Genomic DNA, 16,770 nt, shown 5'->3' on the forward strand with positions numbered 1-16,770 from the left:
GATGCCTGGTGTTTCTCCGATTCAGCTTTATATACTCTCACCGATTTACGTCGTATCATCTTGGGTGGGGACACGTTCACTCTCTGATAACAGATGGCGATGGCAATTCTGAAATCTAATCTATTCAAATATAAAAATTTCAGGGGCAATGTTTCACACTGTGTACATACTTTCTGCGAAGGGCACTCTTGACTTTTGTGCTGTAAGCGAGAGCGATGTATGGGACTGGGGAAATCCATTCTTGAACACATATCGCTACTGACGACGGCGATTTTAATAAAACCTTGTTCTACGGATGTTTTCCAACTTTCTATCATCAAGTGATCGTCTGCATGAAGTACGAATATAATTCGGTAATTCGTCGTTTCAAGTCTGTCTACGATAAACCCTTATGATGTACCACAGAAGATCCTCCACTTAAACAAACAAAAACGTGTACGGGTATAGACGCATAAGATGTATCCACCAGTAAATTATAACCCCAAAATTTGTTGGAACTGTTCTCCATAATACCACTTACCAGTCGTGTTCTAACGTATGAGAATTTATTACGTGGGTTTTGCAATAATTTCAGTAACAGACTAACGAGGAATAAAATGTTGATTTTCGTTAGTGGGAAGCTATTTCAAAAATCACTCTACTAATAACCACAATAACCATATGCGTCGCACACAAAACACTCAGTTTGTCGCAACACTATTAGTACATCCTTCAGTGGCGAACATATGTCATGCGTGTTGTTTACGTCTCCTATCTGGTAGTTGTACCGATATTCCGCTGAATTTACACTCTTGTTCATCTTCAGTGGAAAAGGAATCATCTTATCGCAACCAAAAAACAGACGGATATTCAAACCCTTTTTTTTATACAGTTTTAATTACATCTTGCAGCTTTGACACACGTGTTGAAGGTAGAAAAGTTCACAATTTTACATTCTTTGGGGACTTAAACTGGTTTATGCTGTATGCCACATTGTAGTTACAAGTTTATAAATATACCACTAGTATAATCTAATGTACTTAGTGTATTTTACAACTTTCAGAATGTAAATGTTTTCTTTATATTTATGAGCAAAAATAACAGAAGGGAATTAATAATAGGCTCGCTTGAATATCTAGAAATCGAAATTAAAATAATTTGAACAACCAATTGCCTTGGTAAGATGTTTCTTCGGACCTTATTTGCAACTGAGAGTGGTGATGATAAATAAGGTATTGTGAGTATAATATGTACGTATACATACCAATAGAGACAAAGGTAATTCGCCGCGCGGGATTAGCTGAGCGGTCTTAGGCGCTGCAGCCAATGACTGTGCGGCTGATCCCGGCTAGAGGTTCGAGTCCTCCCTCGGGCATGGGTGTGTGTGTTTGTCCTTAGGATAATTTAGGTTAAGTAGTGTGATAGGTTAGGGACCGATGATCTTAGCAGTTAAGTCCCATAAGATTTCACGCACATTTGAACATTTTTGGTAATGCAAATGATCCTGTTGTGGACAAAGTTAGAATAGCAAAATGTTTGGATCATGAAAATAGAATTTAACATGCTCAAAGAGTGACCTTCGCTACCTGAAAAAGAGAATCAAGACCCTCAAGGACTGTAGCACAGTGGCTCCAGGGTATGACCTGGGCGTACTGAGGGGTTGTAGTGTTAAAGTTTCACTTGGCATAGTCACCGCCGAGCAGTTGGCGATCGGCAGGCCTACCTGTGTACCCTCTGTTTTGAATCTGCAGGCAGTAACTGTGCTGAGTTTAAAGATAAACAGTGGTTGCAATAAACGTTCTAGAGACAACCACGCCACAACAACTACGTGCTGTTTCTGAACAACTTCAGCCACTTGGGCGTGCAGGAAGCTGGATGTATGTACCAACGGACTACTCCACGTGATGGGCACATTGTATCGGTGGTGTATAGCTGCTTTCTCCAATGGTCCGTGAAACATTCCCACAGCTGTAGGCCAGCCTCTGGACGTTACGTAGTATTTTCTTTTGTCACCACTCAGACTGGTTTGATGCGGCCCGCCACGAATTCTTCTCCTGTGCCAACATCTTGATCCCAGAGTAACACTTTCGACCTACGTCCTCAATTTTTTGCTAGATATGTTCCAGTCTCTGCCTTCCTCTACAATTTTTTCCCCTCTGCAGCTCCCGCGTGTGCCATGGAGGTCATTCCCTGATGTGTTAACAGATATCCTGTCATTGCGTCCCTTCTGTCTGTCTGTTTGTGTAAGGAAATGTCGTGTGGAGAGGGCCTCTCGGCAGATAGACCTCATCGCCTGGTGCAAGTCTTCGGCGACTTGCGAGTCGTTGAGAATGAAATGATGAAGAACATTCAAACACCCAGTTCCTAAGCGGAGAAAATTTCCGATGCAGCCGGGAATTGAACGTGGGTCCCCCGCCATGATACGCCGGAGCGCTGCCCACTCAGCTACGGTGAGGGACTCTGTCTCTCTGTGTTTTCCACATGTTCCTTTCCTCTTTTATTCTGCGCAGAATCTTCTTATTCCTTACCTTATCAGTCCACCTAATTTTCAATAGTCCTCTGTAGCACTACATCTCAAATGCTTCGATTGTCTTCTGTTCCGGTTTTATCACTGTCCATGTTTCGCTACCATAAAATGTTGTGCTCCAAACTTAAAGTCTCAGAAATTTCTTCGGCAAATTAAGGCCTAGGTTAGATACTAGTAGACATCTCTTGGTCCAGAATGCCCTCTTTGCCAGTGCTTCAAATGAGTGTGAAATCTTATGGGACTTAACTGCTAAGGTCATCAGTCCCTAAGCTTATACACTATTTAACCTAAATTATCCTAAGGACAAACACACACACACCCATGCCCGAGCGAGGACTCGAACCTCCGCCAGGACCAGCCGCACAATCCACGACTGCAGCGCCCAAGACCGCTCGGCTAATCCCGCGCGGCTTCGCCAGTGCTTGTCTGCTTTTGATGCCCTCCATGCTTCATCCGTCATTGACTATTTTGCTGCCTCAGTATCAGAATATCTTAGCTTTATGTACCTCATAATTATCATGCCTGATGTTAAGTTTCTCACTGCTCTCATATTTGCTACTCTTCATTACTTTCCTCTTTACCGTCAGTACATATTCTGTAGTCACTGGATTTTTCATTCAGTTCAGCAGATCAAGTAACTTTTATTTAATTTCACTCAGGACAGCAATGTCATCAGCGAATCGTATCATTGATATCCTTTCACCTTGAATTTTTTGCACTCTATAGCTCCCTTAGTACAATGGAAGTTATTTCCTGATTTCTCAACAAAAGTCCTACCATCCTGTCCCTTTTTCTTGTCAGTGTTTTCTATTTGTTACTTTTCTCCCCGATTCCATGGAGAACCTCCTAATTCCTTACGTTAGCAGTCCACCTAAGTTCCTGTATTTTCTGTAGCACCACATTTCAAATGCTTCAGTTCTCCACTGTTCTGCTTTTTCCATAGTCTACGTTCCTCTACCTACAAGGCTGTGCCCCAAATGTACATTCTCTTCCTAGCATTAAGGCCTACTTATGACACTAGTATTCTTCTCTTCGCCATAAATGCCCTTTTTGTCAGTACTGTTCTGCATTTTATGTCCTTCTCATGTACCTCATCAGTTATTTTGCTGCTAATGTAGCAGAATTCGTCTACTTCCTGATCATCAGTTCTCGTTGTTCTCATTTCCTCTACTTCTCATCACTTTCGTCTTTCTCGATTTACTTCAATTCATATCCTGTAGTCATTACACTGTTGCTTATATTCAACACATTGTGTAATGCGTCTTCAGTTTCACTGGGGACAGAAATGTCATTAGTGAATCTTGTCGTTGTTATCCTTTCACTTTGAACTGTAATGCCAATCATGAGCCTTTATTTTATATTCAATATAATTTCTTCAGTGTATCTATTGAAGAGATAGGCGAAAGGCTTCATCCCTAACTTACACAATTTTTAACCAGACCACTCCGTTCTTTATCACCTACTAGGAACCAAGGCCCACGATAAAATGGTGATCATACTGAACATGTGGTATCAACATTCGATACCACACTTGTTAGGGGCTGCAGTTATCTACCGAGGACCGTATTAGTATCGCTGGACCTGCGAGTCATGACTAGCGAAACTAGCGCCCCTCCGCGGCTTGCAACAAGTCTCTAGCGCGCGCTCGTCCACTCTTGCTCGGGACGTCAAGTAGAAAAGTAGCTGATAGGAAGCAATCTCTAACAAGGCGCTTAGTTAATGTATGGCCTATATGATGCCTCTGTAGCTCTCTGTTTGTAATTATATTCCTCCTGACTATGAAGACTCCTTGCCACCAGCTAGGTATAATATATTATTTTTTACCAACGGCTTCTAATTATTTTAGTCGTTGTAGGCCCAGACCACGCAGCCAGTTCCTTATTGGCTTCACCGGCAAAACTGCAGTGTATGCAAAGAAGAGATATGTATATTTCTATTTAGTACTGGCCACCGGCCATTCACATTGGCGACGATTCGTTCGTCGTCATCATAACAGAATATCCTGCATGTTGCTTATGGGGCAGTAGCTAATTGTAGTTACCACCAAGAAGGACTTCCCATATTGATCATTTGACGCTCATTTACAAGTATGTCAGTGCACTCAGAAAATATAAGCAGCCTGGAACTGCCAAATGACTCCAGACGGTTTCACTTACTCCTTGTAACAGTGTTGTACCTCGCCATTATCACACGACTCATGCGTCACTGCCCGTACATTACATTGCATATCAGTAGTAGCAATGACCGCATTGCACGTATGGTAGTCTTAGATGATTTGGAAAGTAATGTAATCATTTGCTGAGCAAAACTTACTGTTGGTTGGCTTGGTGTTGCGCACGTGAACAGTGTCGTGAAATGAAACTTAATACTTAATGAAATGCAAAATTTGAAAGAAAGTTATGAAATTTATTAAATGCCAAAAGAAAGTATTTGTGTGATCAGTGGAAACTAAAGTACTAAAACTCAGTACCGAAGCATATTACTAACCATGTATGATATGAGGTGCAAAGTTCGACTAAGAATATCCACACAAATAAATTACCGGTCTACCCGGATGAAAATAACTGTTTGAAATTGCTAGCTCTGCTCATAGAAAATTAATATACTAGCTAGCACGACACCTGACAATCTTGACGACACACTGTGACTTGCCTCTTACTCAGCATGTTGTTTTTGTGTTGGGAGGAGTGATTTTCTCGAAAGCAAATACAAATAGATGCAGCAGCTGAGGATAAATAATCTACTGTAAATTATTTTTGTGAGAAACACTCTGTTGCTTTATGTTGTGTAAGATGCAATGCACAAGCGACAAAATTTCAGAACTTTACCTTGAATCATGGAGGTGAGTTTTAGTTTACAAGAAACCGTTCTTGAGAAGTCAATATCTGATTATTGACAAAAAGATTGCACAACTTCAAGAAGGCTCTGTCAATTACAAGATTCTCTCGTTACAAAGAAACTACAAACATACCTTCAAAATTCCTCCAAAATCCTTTCTATCAATAACATGAACAAGAAAATATTACATGTCAGTTTTTATCTCCATAATAAAATATTCCAGATGCCTTCTCCCAGATTCACAGAAAACATTCTTTAGAAAAACAACAGCACTCTATTATTATAATCAAATAAGAATGACTCAGCTGTGCACAACTGACTTACTAGCAAGTCAGCCACAGATAAAACTAAACACAGAGTCAAGGATCTTACTCACTACCCGTATAGTGCTCTCATTCATCTTTGTCCCAGAGCAATAAACGTGAATTATGTATTGGAACAGAAAATATATGAGGACAGTACAGTTATTTGTCTTATCAAATAAATCCCCAGGTTTCCAGAATGAAATTTTCATTCTGCAGCAGAGTGTGCGCTGATATGGAACTTCCTGGCAGATTAAAATTGTGTGCCGGACCGAGACTCGAACTCGGCACCTTTGCCTTTCGTGGGCAAGTGCTCTACCAACTGAGCACTGGCCCGCGAAAGGTTCCGAGTTCGAGTCGCGGCCCGGCACACAGTTTGAATCTGCCAGGAAGTTTCAGATGCCCCGATATGAATCTTCCTTTTTCCTATGTGGCTATATTAATAAGTGCTGCTAGTATCGTGTTGTAGGGAAGCAGCCTACTCACGCCGTATAAAATTCACAGCAGTCTTTCCATTGTGTGCCAGCCAGACCACTGTAACTAACTCTGACGACATAGATGTTGCGCAATACTTTAAAAATCAAGTAAATAACCTGAAACGTTGCTAGCATGTCAGGAGTAATACTAAACCAATATGTGTTGAATATCAGTTCAGTAGCTTTTGTAGTGTCACCGCCAGACACCACACTTGCTAGGTGGTATACGTCGGACCCGCGTGTCGCCACTATCAGTGACTGCAGACCGAGCGCCGCCACACGGCAGGTCTAGAGAGACTTCCTAGCACTCGCCCCAGTTGTACAGCCGACTTTGCTAGCGAAGGGTCACTGACTTCTACGCTCTCATTTGCCGAGGCGATAATTAGAATAGCCTTCAGCTACGTTATTTGCTACGACCTAGCTAGGCGCCAGTATCCGTACTATTGAAATTGTGTATCATGTACCATTACTGGATTAAGTTAAGTATTCCACCTGCTACGTCCGTTTTTCTCAATTCTAATTCCCTTGTCATATTCCAGACCTCACGCCAGCCTGCGTGAGCTAAAACGCGTGCATTTTGGCCTCCTTTAGGTATTCGGGTGGGCTCTCCTGCCAACCACAACAGCTTTAACCATTTTCGAGATTTGGACGTGTTTCTGTAAAAATCATTGGCGCAATAGAAAAGAGCTAGAAACTTAAAAATTCATATTTAGATTCCTTTTGCATAACAGTTTAGTAGAAACAGTATTCTGGACCTCATAAATTAAAATTTTAGTTGAAATTCATGATTTTCTGGTTTTTGTCTTAAAATTAAGGAAGCAAGATAAATTACGTAGGTGAATAAATAAAGCTAGGATGTTTAAATTTAAGTTGAATGGAGATCCGCTATAATCACAAAGATGTGAGAAGTTTCAACTGAATAACTAATACACTATAGCAATAGCGTATCTCCAAAGGGCAAGTTCGGAGCTCGTCTACTGCATGTAGTGTAATTAAATTAATTCTCTCGCCCGAAATATGTAACTGAGGCACTTCAGACTATTATAATGATTACTTACCTGTGTGCTGATTGCACATTTAAATTGAGAGCTTCATTGGCCATCAGCAAAGGAAGCAATGATTTATTTGAAAGTGGTGCATTACTAACCCAACGGCTAGTCGGGACAGCGGAATTAATCAGGCGTTCCCTTAGCCGTCCGCACCGCGGCTTTATATATAACAACGCTGCGCGAGGAAAAAAGGCCCCAGTTCTCTCCACACGCTGATCAGCGCACCACTTGTGCCGGGAGTCGCGTCGCGTCGGTATCATTGCTATAAACAGCCTCGGCTGCCGTAATAAGTTACTCGGGATACGCGTAGCCAAGAAATCATTTTTGAGTGAAGTGTTAATTTTGGGATGACTTTGATGATCTATCTTCAGTTCGCGTATGTCGTATTTTCACGTGCCGTCGTGGGACAGACATTCTACCATTATTAAGCGTGGCGTTTGATGAATATTATCATCAAATTATGGCGAGCATTCACTTAAACATTTAATTGGAACAGTTGTAGTTGCATCAGCGCATTAGACTCTGAACTGCTCTGGTAGTTGCATTGTGTGGATTCTTTTTGTTCTGGACTTGCAGAATATAGTGAACATTTTAGAAAGAATCGTTTTTGATTATGAATCCCAGACAATCTCCTAATTCCTCAGAGCTTTAAGCTGTAGCTATAAGTGTATTTCTCAGTTGAAGTGGGCACTAGGAATTCTAATTACAGGCTTCACGTTTTGTTAATAACTTTCTCGTTGCCATTATTATAGTTAGAGAGCCAGTGTTGAGAACGGCAAACAACAGCATTAAATAAATCATAGGAACAATATTCCCACCCGCCGCCCCACATATGGTGCATCGTTGGGAAAGACATTCAACATTCATTTTAATAACAATAAATTCCATACGCCGCCCCACATATAGTGCACCGTAGGGAAAGATATTTCACAATAATAACCAATACTTCCACCCACCGCCCCACAGTGTCTCTGAAAGAGACGAGTTCAGCGCACTGTCACTCTTCAAAACTCGTTTACTGGCATCGGAGTATGTTAATGATAATAAGAGTACTGATCTCGTTTCTGGCAGGGATGTCAAAAACTGAAAGGATTTACGTAACAGGGAATGCAAAACTTCTATAATATACATTTCCACCACGAAAATATGCAGAATTGATTCAGTTTCTAACATAAATGTAATTGGTTTCTTGTTCAAATGTATCTGATACTGCAAATACACTGCCAGAAAAGAAAATTAATACACCTGGAATGACGACTTGGATTTTGATCCGCTGACGCCTTATTCCGCATTGGAAATAGTAGCTGTACTGATAATGGTTTTGCCCGCATCTCGTTGTCGTGCGGTAGCGTTCTTGCTTCCCGCGCACGGGTTCCCGGGTTCGATTCCCGGTGGGGTCAGGGATTTTCTCTGCCTCGTGATGGGTGGGTGTTGTCTTTTGTCCTTAGCTTAGTTAGGTTTGAGTAGTTTTAAGTTCTATGGGACTGATGACCATAGACGTTAAGTCCCATAGCGCTCAGAGCCATTTGAACCATTTTATTTGATAATGGTTTTAACGTAGTTCGCAAACAGATAGCATAATGCTATAGCTACCAGAGCACCATTCCTGTCTGCCCTTTAATAGGATATGCACACATTCAGAATGCTAAGTGTGGTGCAAACGTGTCTGGCTAGCAGGCAACCATACAACGGATAGGTACACAACCTCCTTATTGCCAACCGAACGAGCCTGAAAGGGATTACATTGTGGTCTTTCGTGGGGCGAGATGCTTTGTCGAAGAATTGCGACACAGTTGTGCAACGATGCTGGTATCAAAGGTAGCGTGAACATTGTCACAGACATATTTTATTTATTTATAGCGTCTCAAACAATCGAACGTATGAAATGAGGAGTAGTGGAAAATCGACCACCATCCATTACAAACGTGGATAAAAGGTACCTCTTGCTCATAGATCTTCGCCACAACCATCTAAATGCCACCAGCTGCAATGAGATGTTGGTAACGGTATCAGGAAGCAGAATATCAATAAAATCCCTCAACTGCTTGGTGAACATGGAACCTATAGACGCACATTCGTGGACAGCGTTCAGTTCCATATCTCGATAGTAAAAAAAACTCTGTTGGCATCATTGCTACAACCGCCAATGTGACTGTTAGTCAGTCTCACACACCGTGTGTTCCAGTTCATCACTGTCAAAATGTCGTACAGTCCAGAACCGATACGCCAATCACGTAAAATCTTTGTGACCGCTGAGCAATCATCCCATCGAGGCACCATGTTCAGGAGACCCGTTTCGTAAAAAATTATGTCCTGCTGCAGGAAGAAGTCCTTAATTGTTTGCTGCATAGTGTATACCCTCGTCCGACAATGAACACCGACCCTTCAAGGCATTTTTTTTTATGGGACCTAAGGCACAATAATCGCACAGGGAGAGATCAGAACTGTAGGACGAGTCCTCGAACATCTCCTACTTGAGTGGGCGGTCCTTCAGCATTTCGATATTTTCGGTATAGGGTTGAATCGCGACCAGCACAGAACTTGGCTCACCATTCCACAGCGATGGTTTTCGACAGCCATGCTTCTCCATACACATTTTCCAATTTCCGATGGATGTCTACCAATGTTTGCTCTTCGTAAGTCAGGAAAAGGGTAAGATCACACGGGTCCTGTTTGGAAGCATACGGCAGTTAGGTCGCTCATAGTTCACGTTTCCACATTTACAGCGTGTACCCAGGAAAGATAAAAATGCCAGACTCTGCCTACATGTAGGTGCTTATATACCCACATCGGTGTCGCACTACATTGCATAAACGCTACAGCAACACCCTCAAACGGGAACATTTGATCGCCCATTATAAATTATGATATATTAGGATTAATGCTAACAGTTTTTTTAAGCTTTAAATAAATTTTGAACGTCTTAAACAGTACTTGCCACCGACCTTACCGCAGTGGTAAGACCGGTTCCCGTCAGATCACCGAAGTTAAGCGCTCTTGGGCTGGGCTAGTACTTGGATGGGTGACCTTCCGGTGTGCCGAGCGCTGTTGGCCAGCGGGGTGCACTCAGCCCTTGTGTGGCAAACTGATGAGGTACCTGACTGAGAAGTAGCGGCTCCGGTCTCGCAAACTGACATATGGTCGGGAGAGCGGAGTGCTGACTTCATGCCCCTCCATATCCGCATCCAGTGACATCTGTGGGTTGCCGATGACACGGCGGCCGGTCAGTACCGTTGCCCCTTCAAGGCCTGTTATGCAGTTTGTAGCGCCGTATAACAATCCTGCCCTGGAGGCGGTTAACTGGGAGATGTGTCACAGAGCTGGATAGTGACAGATGGTGACGCGAGACTGGACGCGCACGTATTTTATGTATCAGCCGATAGACGACAATATTGGATAGGAGACTGATTTAGTTTCGATTGTGCCCACTAGAGAGCACTAAAGTAATAGAATGATTTTAATAAACTGTTCTAGTATTTTCAAAAAGCGTTGTTATGTCTTTTTGTGTATGTAAAATGATATAAATGTGTTTTACCGGTATGAATGTTGCGTGAGTGTGGTTTAAGGTTAATATGAAGATAATTGTTTAACGAGTCATGTAGTGGCATTTAGTGTGGGAACATTTCGAATAAGTATGGATGTGGACAAAGAGGATTTTTGTAGAATATATTTGTAAAGTACCCTATATGTAAAGGGAATGTTATTTTAGGTATAAATAACAATAGTAAATAACTTTATACATAAACAAAACTTAAGCATATTAGATAACTACGTCGGTAAAAAGTGCAGTCGTTAGGTTTACTATTTTGCGACTGGTTATTGGTGAAAAGCGCGAATTGACGCGGGAGAATATTGTTTTGCTATTGGCTGTTGAGTAAACTGACCAATGGTAAAGCATTATTATTCGCGCGCCTTTCTCTGCTGATAGAGAAGACTTAGAGCATTCTAGAGAAGAGTGGGAGCCTAGCCACGAAACAGTTCGGACGTGTGTAGTAGTAGTTCCGATGGATACGATAAGTTGCCCGATCTAGCAGTGTGTCATACATCAAATGTGTGGTAAAGTGACGGCATAATTATTCCAATGGGCGTGTAGCAATTTCGGAATTTTTAAGTGAATTTTGTGACGAGAAAAGACATATATTCCGCGTGGCGTATTTCGCAGATCGGTGCCAAAAACTGTGACCGCATTTGGTACTGACAGACTTAATATTTGGCGAGCATTATCAATCAAAAACAACCAGTATTTTTGTAGTTATTACGGTTTCGGGAAATGCAACACCATAAACTTGCTAACGTGAGTAAAAGGGATTGTGAGTGACTGTGTTAAGACTAGCATCGGCTTGGCAGTGATACTTGTTTACCTAAGTTTCAGAATATATTAACTGAGGACAAAATTTCCTACTTTTCATTTCGTGTGATAACTTTCTCCCGAAACGTAGATTAGTGACTTTCATTGCAGCCTGGTTGACGTCGAAGTACTGTAGGTTTAACTCGGCTTCCCTGCTAATGATTTGCTGAGACAATGTTTACAGGTAAATGGAGGTTCGTCGTCAAGGGACGGAAAGAACCGCGCCGCCGCAAGTATTTGAGGAAGAACAAAATATGAGTGAATTTCTATTGTGAACGTTTACATGTTTGAATGCATTACGTTACACATTAGCTAGTTTATAAGAATTGCCATTCATTACCTTGTGCTGAGTTCTTGTTATTGCTTTGAATAAATCATACAAAAGTATCCTTGGGTTTTCAATGGATTGTGTGTTTGTTATACTGGTGTATCAAAAAAATGTTTCTTCTTGGCTGTGGTTTACAAAACGTTCTCTAGATTTGTCAGAAGATTTCTCCTGTTGCAGCTCTAATCTCTCCAGTAAAAACCAGTACCAGGAATCTGCAGTCATTCAGTTTTGAAGAGATCGCTATTTCGAAAATTTCTGATACGTCAAAAACAATAGACTTCCATGCCGTCGTTGAGCTTCCTTGAGCAATGTAAAGTTTTGTGTAGAATAATATTCTTTTTTTAGTTACTGTGACACAACATGTTAGCTGAGAGAAAAGTGTGTTCTACAGACACAAGGAAATGTACATTGAAAGAAGTAACTGATATGTGTTCGATTCTGCTGTACATTGATTCACAGACGCATATGGCTAAAATTTCTGCAGGACTTTTATACTTCTAGCGGGACAGTAATGTAATCTGTTTTATTCATTGACCAAGGAAGTGATAAGGAGTGTAACTGTGAACTAATCAGTGACATTTTGTTTTTACTTCTGCAACAGTTTATTTGAAATAAATTAATGTTCAATATCATAAGCCAACAGTAACGTACGTCATTGCAAAACATCGTTAAGAAACTGACAACTGGTTGAGAAGCACAAGCTCAACGCTTGTGATGTGACAGGGAATGGGTCAGACATAGTTTCTATGGATACAGGGGTAAGATTTAATCTACTTTCTTGAAGGCGGCCAGTCACAGGCGTTGATATTGGCGTTCCAGACGAGTCCAGCAGGGCACACGAGGTGGACAGCCTTGCCGTTGCTGCACTCCCAGAAGCCGTGTGTGTCCGTGTCGTCTGGATAGAAGACGGGCGTGGCGCCGTCATCCTCAGGACATGTGGGCGTGGTCGCTGTTGCCACTGCTGCCAACACGCTCAACGCCAGAAGGCCTGCCAACACTGTGGGGCAGAAAAGTCGTAGTGTGAGCGTATGACTCCATTTTCATCATAGGATACATTCGCGACTTTTGATGATATGGAATTGTGTCAAGACAATATGTGGTATTGTTGCCACGAAAAAACTGGGCCCGAGTATTGGTGATCGCTCGTATATTGCGGGAAAGGTGTCTACATGGACCATGCCAAATGTGTAAGCTCAAATGAGAAACAGTTTGAAACAATAGGCAATGGTATTGATTAATAAGCTGCCTGAGTGTGTCAAGTATTTGGAAGATTGCACTAGGCTACGAGTCACAAAATTTTAACTTACTTACATCTTAGCTACAGGGTGTTTCAAAAACGCCCGGTATATTTGAAACGGCAATACAAACTAAACGAGCAGCGATAGAAATACACCGTTTGTTGCAATATGCTTGGGACAACAGTACATTTTCAGGCAGACAAACTTTCGAAATTACAGTAGTTACAATTGTCAACAACAGATGGCGCTGCGGTCTGGGAAACTCTATAGTACGATATTTTCCACATATCCACCATGCTTAGCAATAATATTTCGCAGTCTCTGAATGAAATTACCATCTTGCATAAACCACGAGGTGTTCGCAGTGTCGTCTAAGGCAGTTTGTACCGCCAGAGATCCACGAAGAATGTCCAGATAGCGTGATGCAGTAACCGTTTCCGATCTGGAAAATGGGCCAATGATTCCTTTGGAAGAAATGGCGGCCCAGACCAGTAATTTTTGAGGATGCAGGGACGATGGGACTGCAACATGGGGCTTTTCGGTTCCCCATATGCGCCAATTCTGTTTATTGACGAAGCCATCCAGGTAAAAATAAGCTTCGTCAGTAAACCAAATGCTGCCCACATGCATATCGCCGTCATCAATCCTGTGCACTATATCGTTAGCGAATGTGTCTCATGCAGCAATGGTAGCCGCGCTGAGGGGTTGCCGCGTTTGAATTTTGTATGGATAGAGGTGTAAACTCTGGCGCATGAGACGATACGTGGACGTTGGCGTCATTTGGACCGCAGCTGCAACATGGCGAACGGAAACCCGAGGCCGCTGTTGGATCACCTGCTGCACTAGCTGCGCGTTGCCCTCTGTTGTTGCCGTACGCGGTCGCCCTAGCTTTCCATCACGTTCATCCGTCACGTTCCCAGTCTGTAGAAATTTTTCAAACAGATCCTTTATTGTATCGCTTTTCCGTCCTTTGGTTACATTAAACCTCCGTTGAAAACTTCGTCTTGTTGCAACAACACTGTGTTCTAGGCGGTGGAATTCCAACACCAGAAAAATCCTCTGTTCTTAGGAATAAACCATGTTGTCCACAGCACACTTGCACGTTGTGAACAGCACATGCTTACAGCAGAAAGACGACGTAAAGAATGGCGCACCCACAGACTGCGTTGTCTTCTATATCTTTCACATCACTTGCAGCGCCATCTGTTGTTGAAAATTGTAACTACTGTGATTTCGAAAGTTTGTCAGCCTGAAAATGTACTGTTGTCCCAAGCATATTACAACAAACGGTGTATTTCTATCGCTGCTCGTTTAGTTTTTATTGCCATTTCAAATATACCGGTCATTTTTGAAACACCCTGTATATGTCTAGCGTGTAGGAAACAACAGTATTGTGATCCAGTATCGTGTGCATTATTCATTCTTAAACAACCCAAACTGGAATAAATCCTACTACCGCCCTGATACATCAGTTGGAGCGTTATATTTACTCTCTTCCCCACATTTCTTATGGAATTTTGACCCTGCAACACATTCTACAACGCTCCAGTTTTCGGATAAAGTAATGTTACCGGTTCGGAAGTAACAACTAATAACTGAATTATGATTTATTTAAATCATCTAGATTTCGAAGTTATCTGATCACAACGTTTGCAAATTTTGTATTACATCATGAGAGCTGATGTTTGGAATTTAAGTTACAGCAGGCCGCTTCATTGCAATTTGATTCAAGCTACCTCTGTGGTAAACGTCACTAACAGGCAATTTTCTGCAAGCACATTTGACTGGAGTACGAACAGCTGTGCACTATAAAGCGTGTGATCACTGGTATTACATGCCTGGTATCATAAGCGTAAATTAAAACTTTATAGCATTATTAACGAAGAGAACTTCATGAAGCGTTTTATTTCAGTTAAAGGAAGGAATATGTCAGTTCCAGCAGCCAGACGTTAAAAGTAGCGCCCGCCATACTCACACTTCATGGTTACTGTGGTGGTCGTCGAGTCGGTAGAAAGCAGACTGGACTGATGCCTGGTGTTTCTCCGATTCAGCTTTATATACTCTCACCGATTTACGTCGTATCATCTTGGGTGGGGACACGTTCACTCTCTGATAACAGATGGCGATGGCAAATTCTGAAATCTAATCTATTCAAATATAAAAATTTCAGGGGCAATGTTTCACACTGTGTACATACTTTCTGCGAAGGGCACTCTTGACTTTTGTGCTGTAAGCGAGAGCGATGTATCGGACTGAGGAAATCCATTCTTGAACACATATCGCTACTGACGACGGCGATTTTAATAAAACCTTGTTCTACGGATGTTTTCCAACTTTCTATCATCAAGTGATCATCTGCATGAAGTACGAATATAATTCGGTAATTCGTCGTTTCAAGTCGGTCTACGATAAACCCTTTTGACGTACCACAGAAGATCCTCCACTTAAACAAACAAAAACGCGTACGGGTATAGACGCATAAGATGTATCCACCAGTAAATTATAATCCCAAAATTTGTTGGAACTGTTCTCCATAATACTACTTACCAGTCGTGTGCTAACGTATGAGAATTTATTACGTGGCTTTTGAAATAATTTCAGTAACAGACTAAGGAATAAAATGTTGATTTTCGTTAGTGGGAATCTATTTCAAAATTCACTCTACTAATAACCACAATAACCATATGCGTCGCACACAAAACACTCAGTTTGTCGCAACACTACTAGTACATCCTTCAGTGGCGAACATATGTCATGCGTGTTGATTACGTCTCCTACCTGGTAGTTGTACCGATATTCCGCTGAATTTACACTGCTGTATACCACATTGTAGTTACAAGTTTATAAATATACGACTAGTATATTTTAATGTATTTAGTGTAGTTTACAGCTTTCAGAATGTAAAAGGTATTCTTTATTTTTAAGAACATAGATAACAGAAGGGAATTAATAATAGGCCCCCTTGAATATCTAGAAATCGAAATTAAAATAATTTGAACAACCAATTGCCTTGATTAGATCTTTCTTCGGACCTTATTTGCAACTGAGAATGGTGATGATAAATAAGGTACTGTGAGTATAATATGTACGTATACATACCAATAGAGACAAAGGTAATTCGCCGCGCGGGATTAGCCGAGCGTTCTCAGGCGCTGAGTCGTAGGCTCTGCTGCTGATCCCAGCAGAGGTTCGAGTCCTCCCTCCGTCATGGGTGTGTGTGTTTGTCCTTAGGATAAGTTAGGTTAAGTAGTGTGTAAGCTTAGGGACCGATGACCTTAGCATGTCAGTCCCATAAGATTTCATACATATTTGAACATTTTTGGTAATTCAAATGAACGTGTTGTGGACAACGTTAGAATAACGAAATGTTTGGATCATGAAAATAGAATTTAACATGCTCAAAGAGTGACCTTCGCTACCTGAAAAAGAGAATCAAGACCCTCAAGGACTGTAGCATAGTGGCTCCAGGTTATGACCTGGTCGTACTGAGGGGTTGTAGTGTTGAAGTTTCACTGGGCACAGTCGTCGGCGAGCAGTTGGCCCTCAGCGGGCCTACCTGTGCACCCTCTGTTTTGATTCTGCAGGCAGTAACTGTGCTGAGTTTAAAGATAAACAGTGGTTGCAATATACATTCTAGAGACAACCACGCCCCAACAACTACGTGCTGTTGCTGAACAACTTCAGC

General features: G+C 41.8%; 1 protein-coding gene and 1 pseudogene across 1 annotated transcript; one reads left to right on the forward strand and one right to left on the reverse strand.

The window, feature by feature from the left end:
- The first annotated feature begins 10,107 nt into the window (after positions 1 to 10,107).
- LOC126356662 (5S ribosomal RNA) lies at positions 10,108 to 10,225 on the forward strand (annotated as a pseudogene).
- A 2,191-nt stretch (positions 10,226 to 12,416) lies between these two features.
- Positions 12,417 to 15,136, reverse strand: LOC126355912 (peritrophin-1-like). The gene is made up of 2 exons (XM_050006424.1): positions 15,061 to 15,136; positions 12,417 to 12,844 (listed from the first exon to the last, which is right to left on the reverse strand). The coding sequence occupies exons 1-2, from the start codon at positions 15,065 to 15,067 to the stop codon at positions 12,618 to 12,620; spliced, it is 234 nt and encodes a 77-aa protein (XP_049862381.1). The 5' UTR covers positions 15,068 to 15,136; the 3' UTR covers positions 12,417 to 12,617.
- Between the last annotated feature and the right edge of the window lie 1,634 nt (positions 15,137 to 16,770).

This window comes from Schistocerca gregaria, chromosome 3 (genome assembly GCF_023897955.1).
Source record: "Schistocerca gregaria isolate iqSchGreg1 chromosome 3, iqSchGreg1.2, whole genome shotgun sequence".
Classification (NCBI taxonomy): domain Eukaryota; kingdom Metazoa; phylum Arthropoda; class Insecta; order Orthoptera; family Acrididae; genus Schistocerca; species Schistocerca gregaria.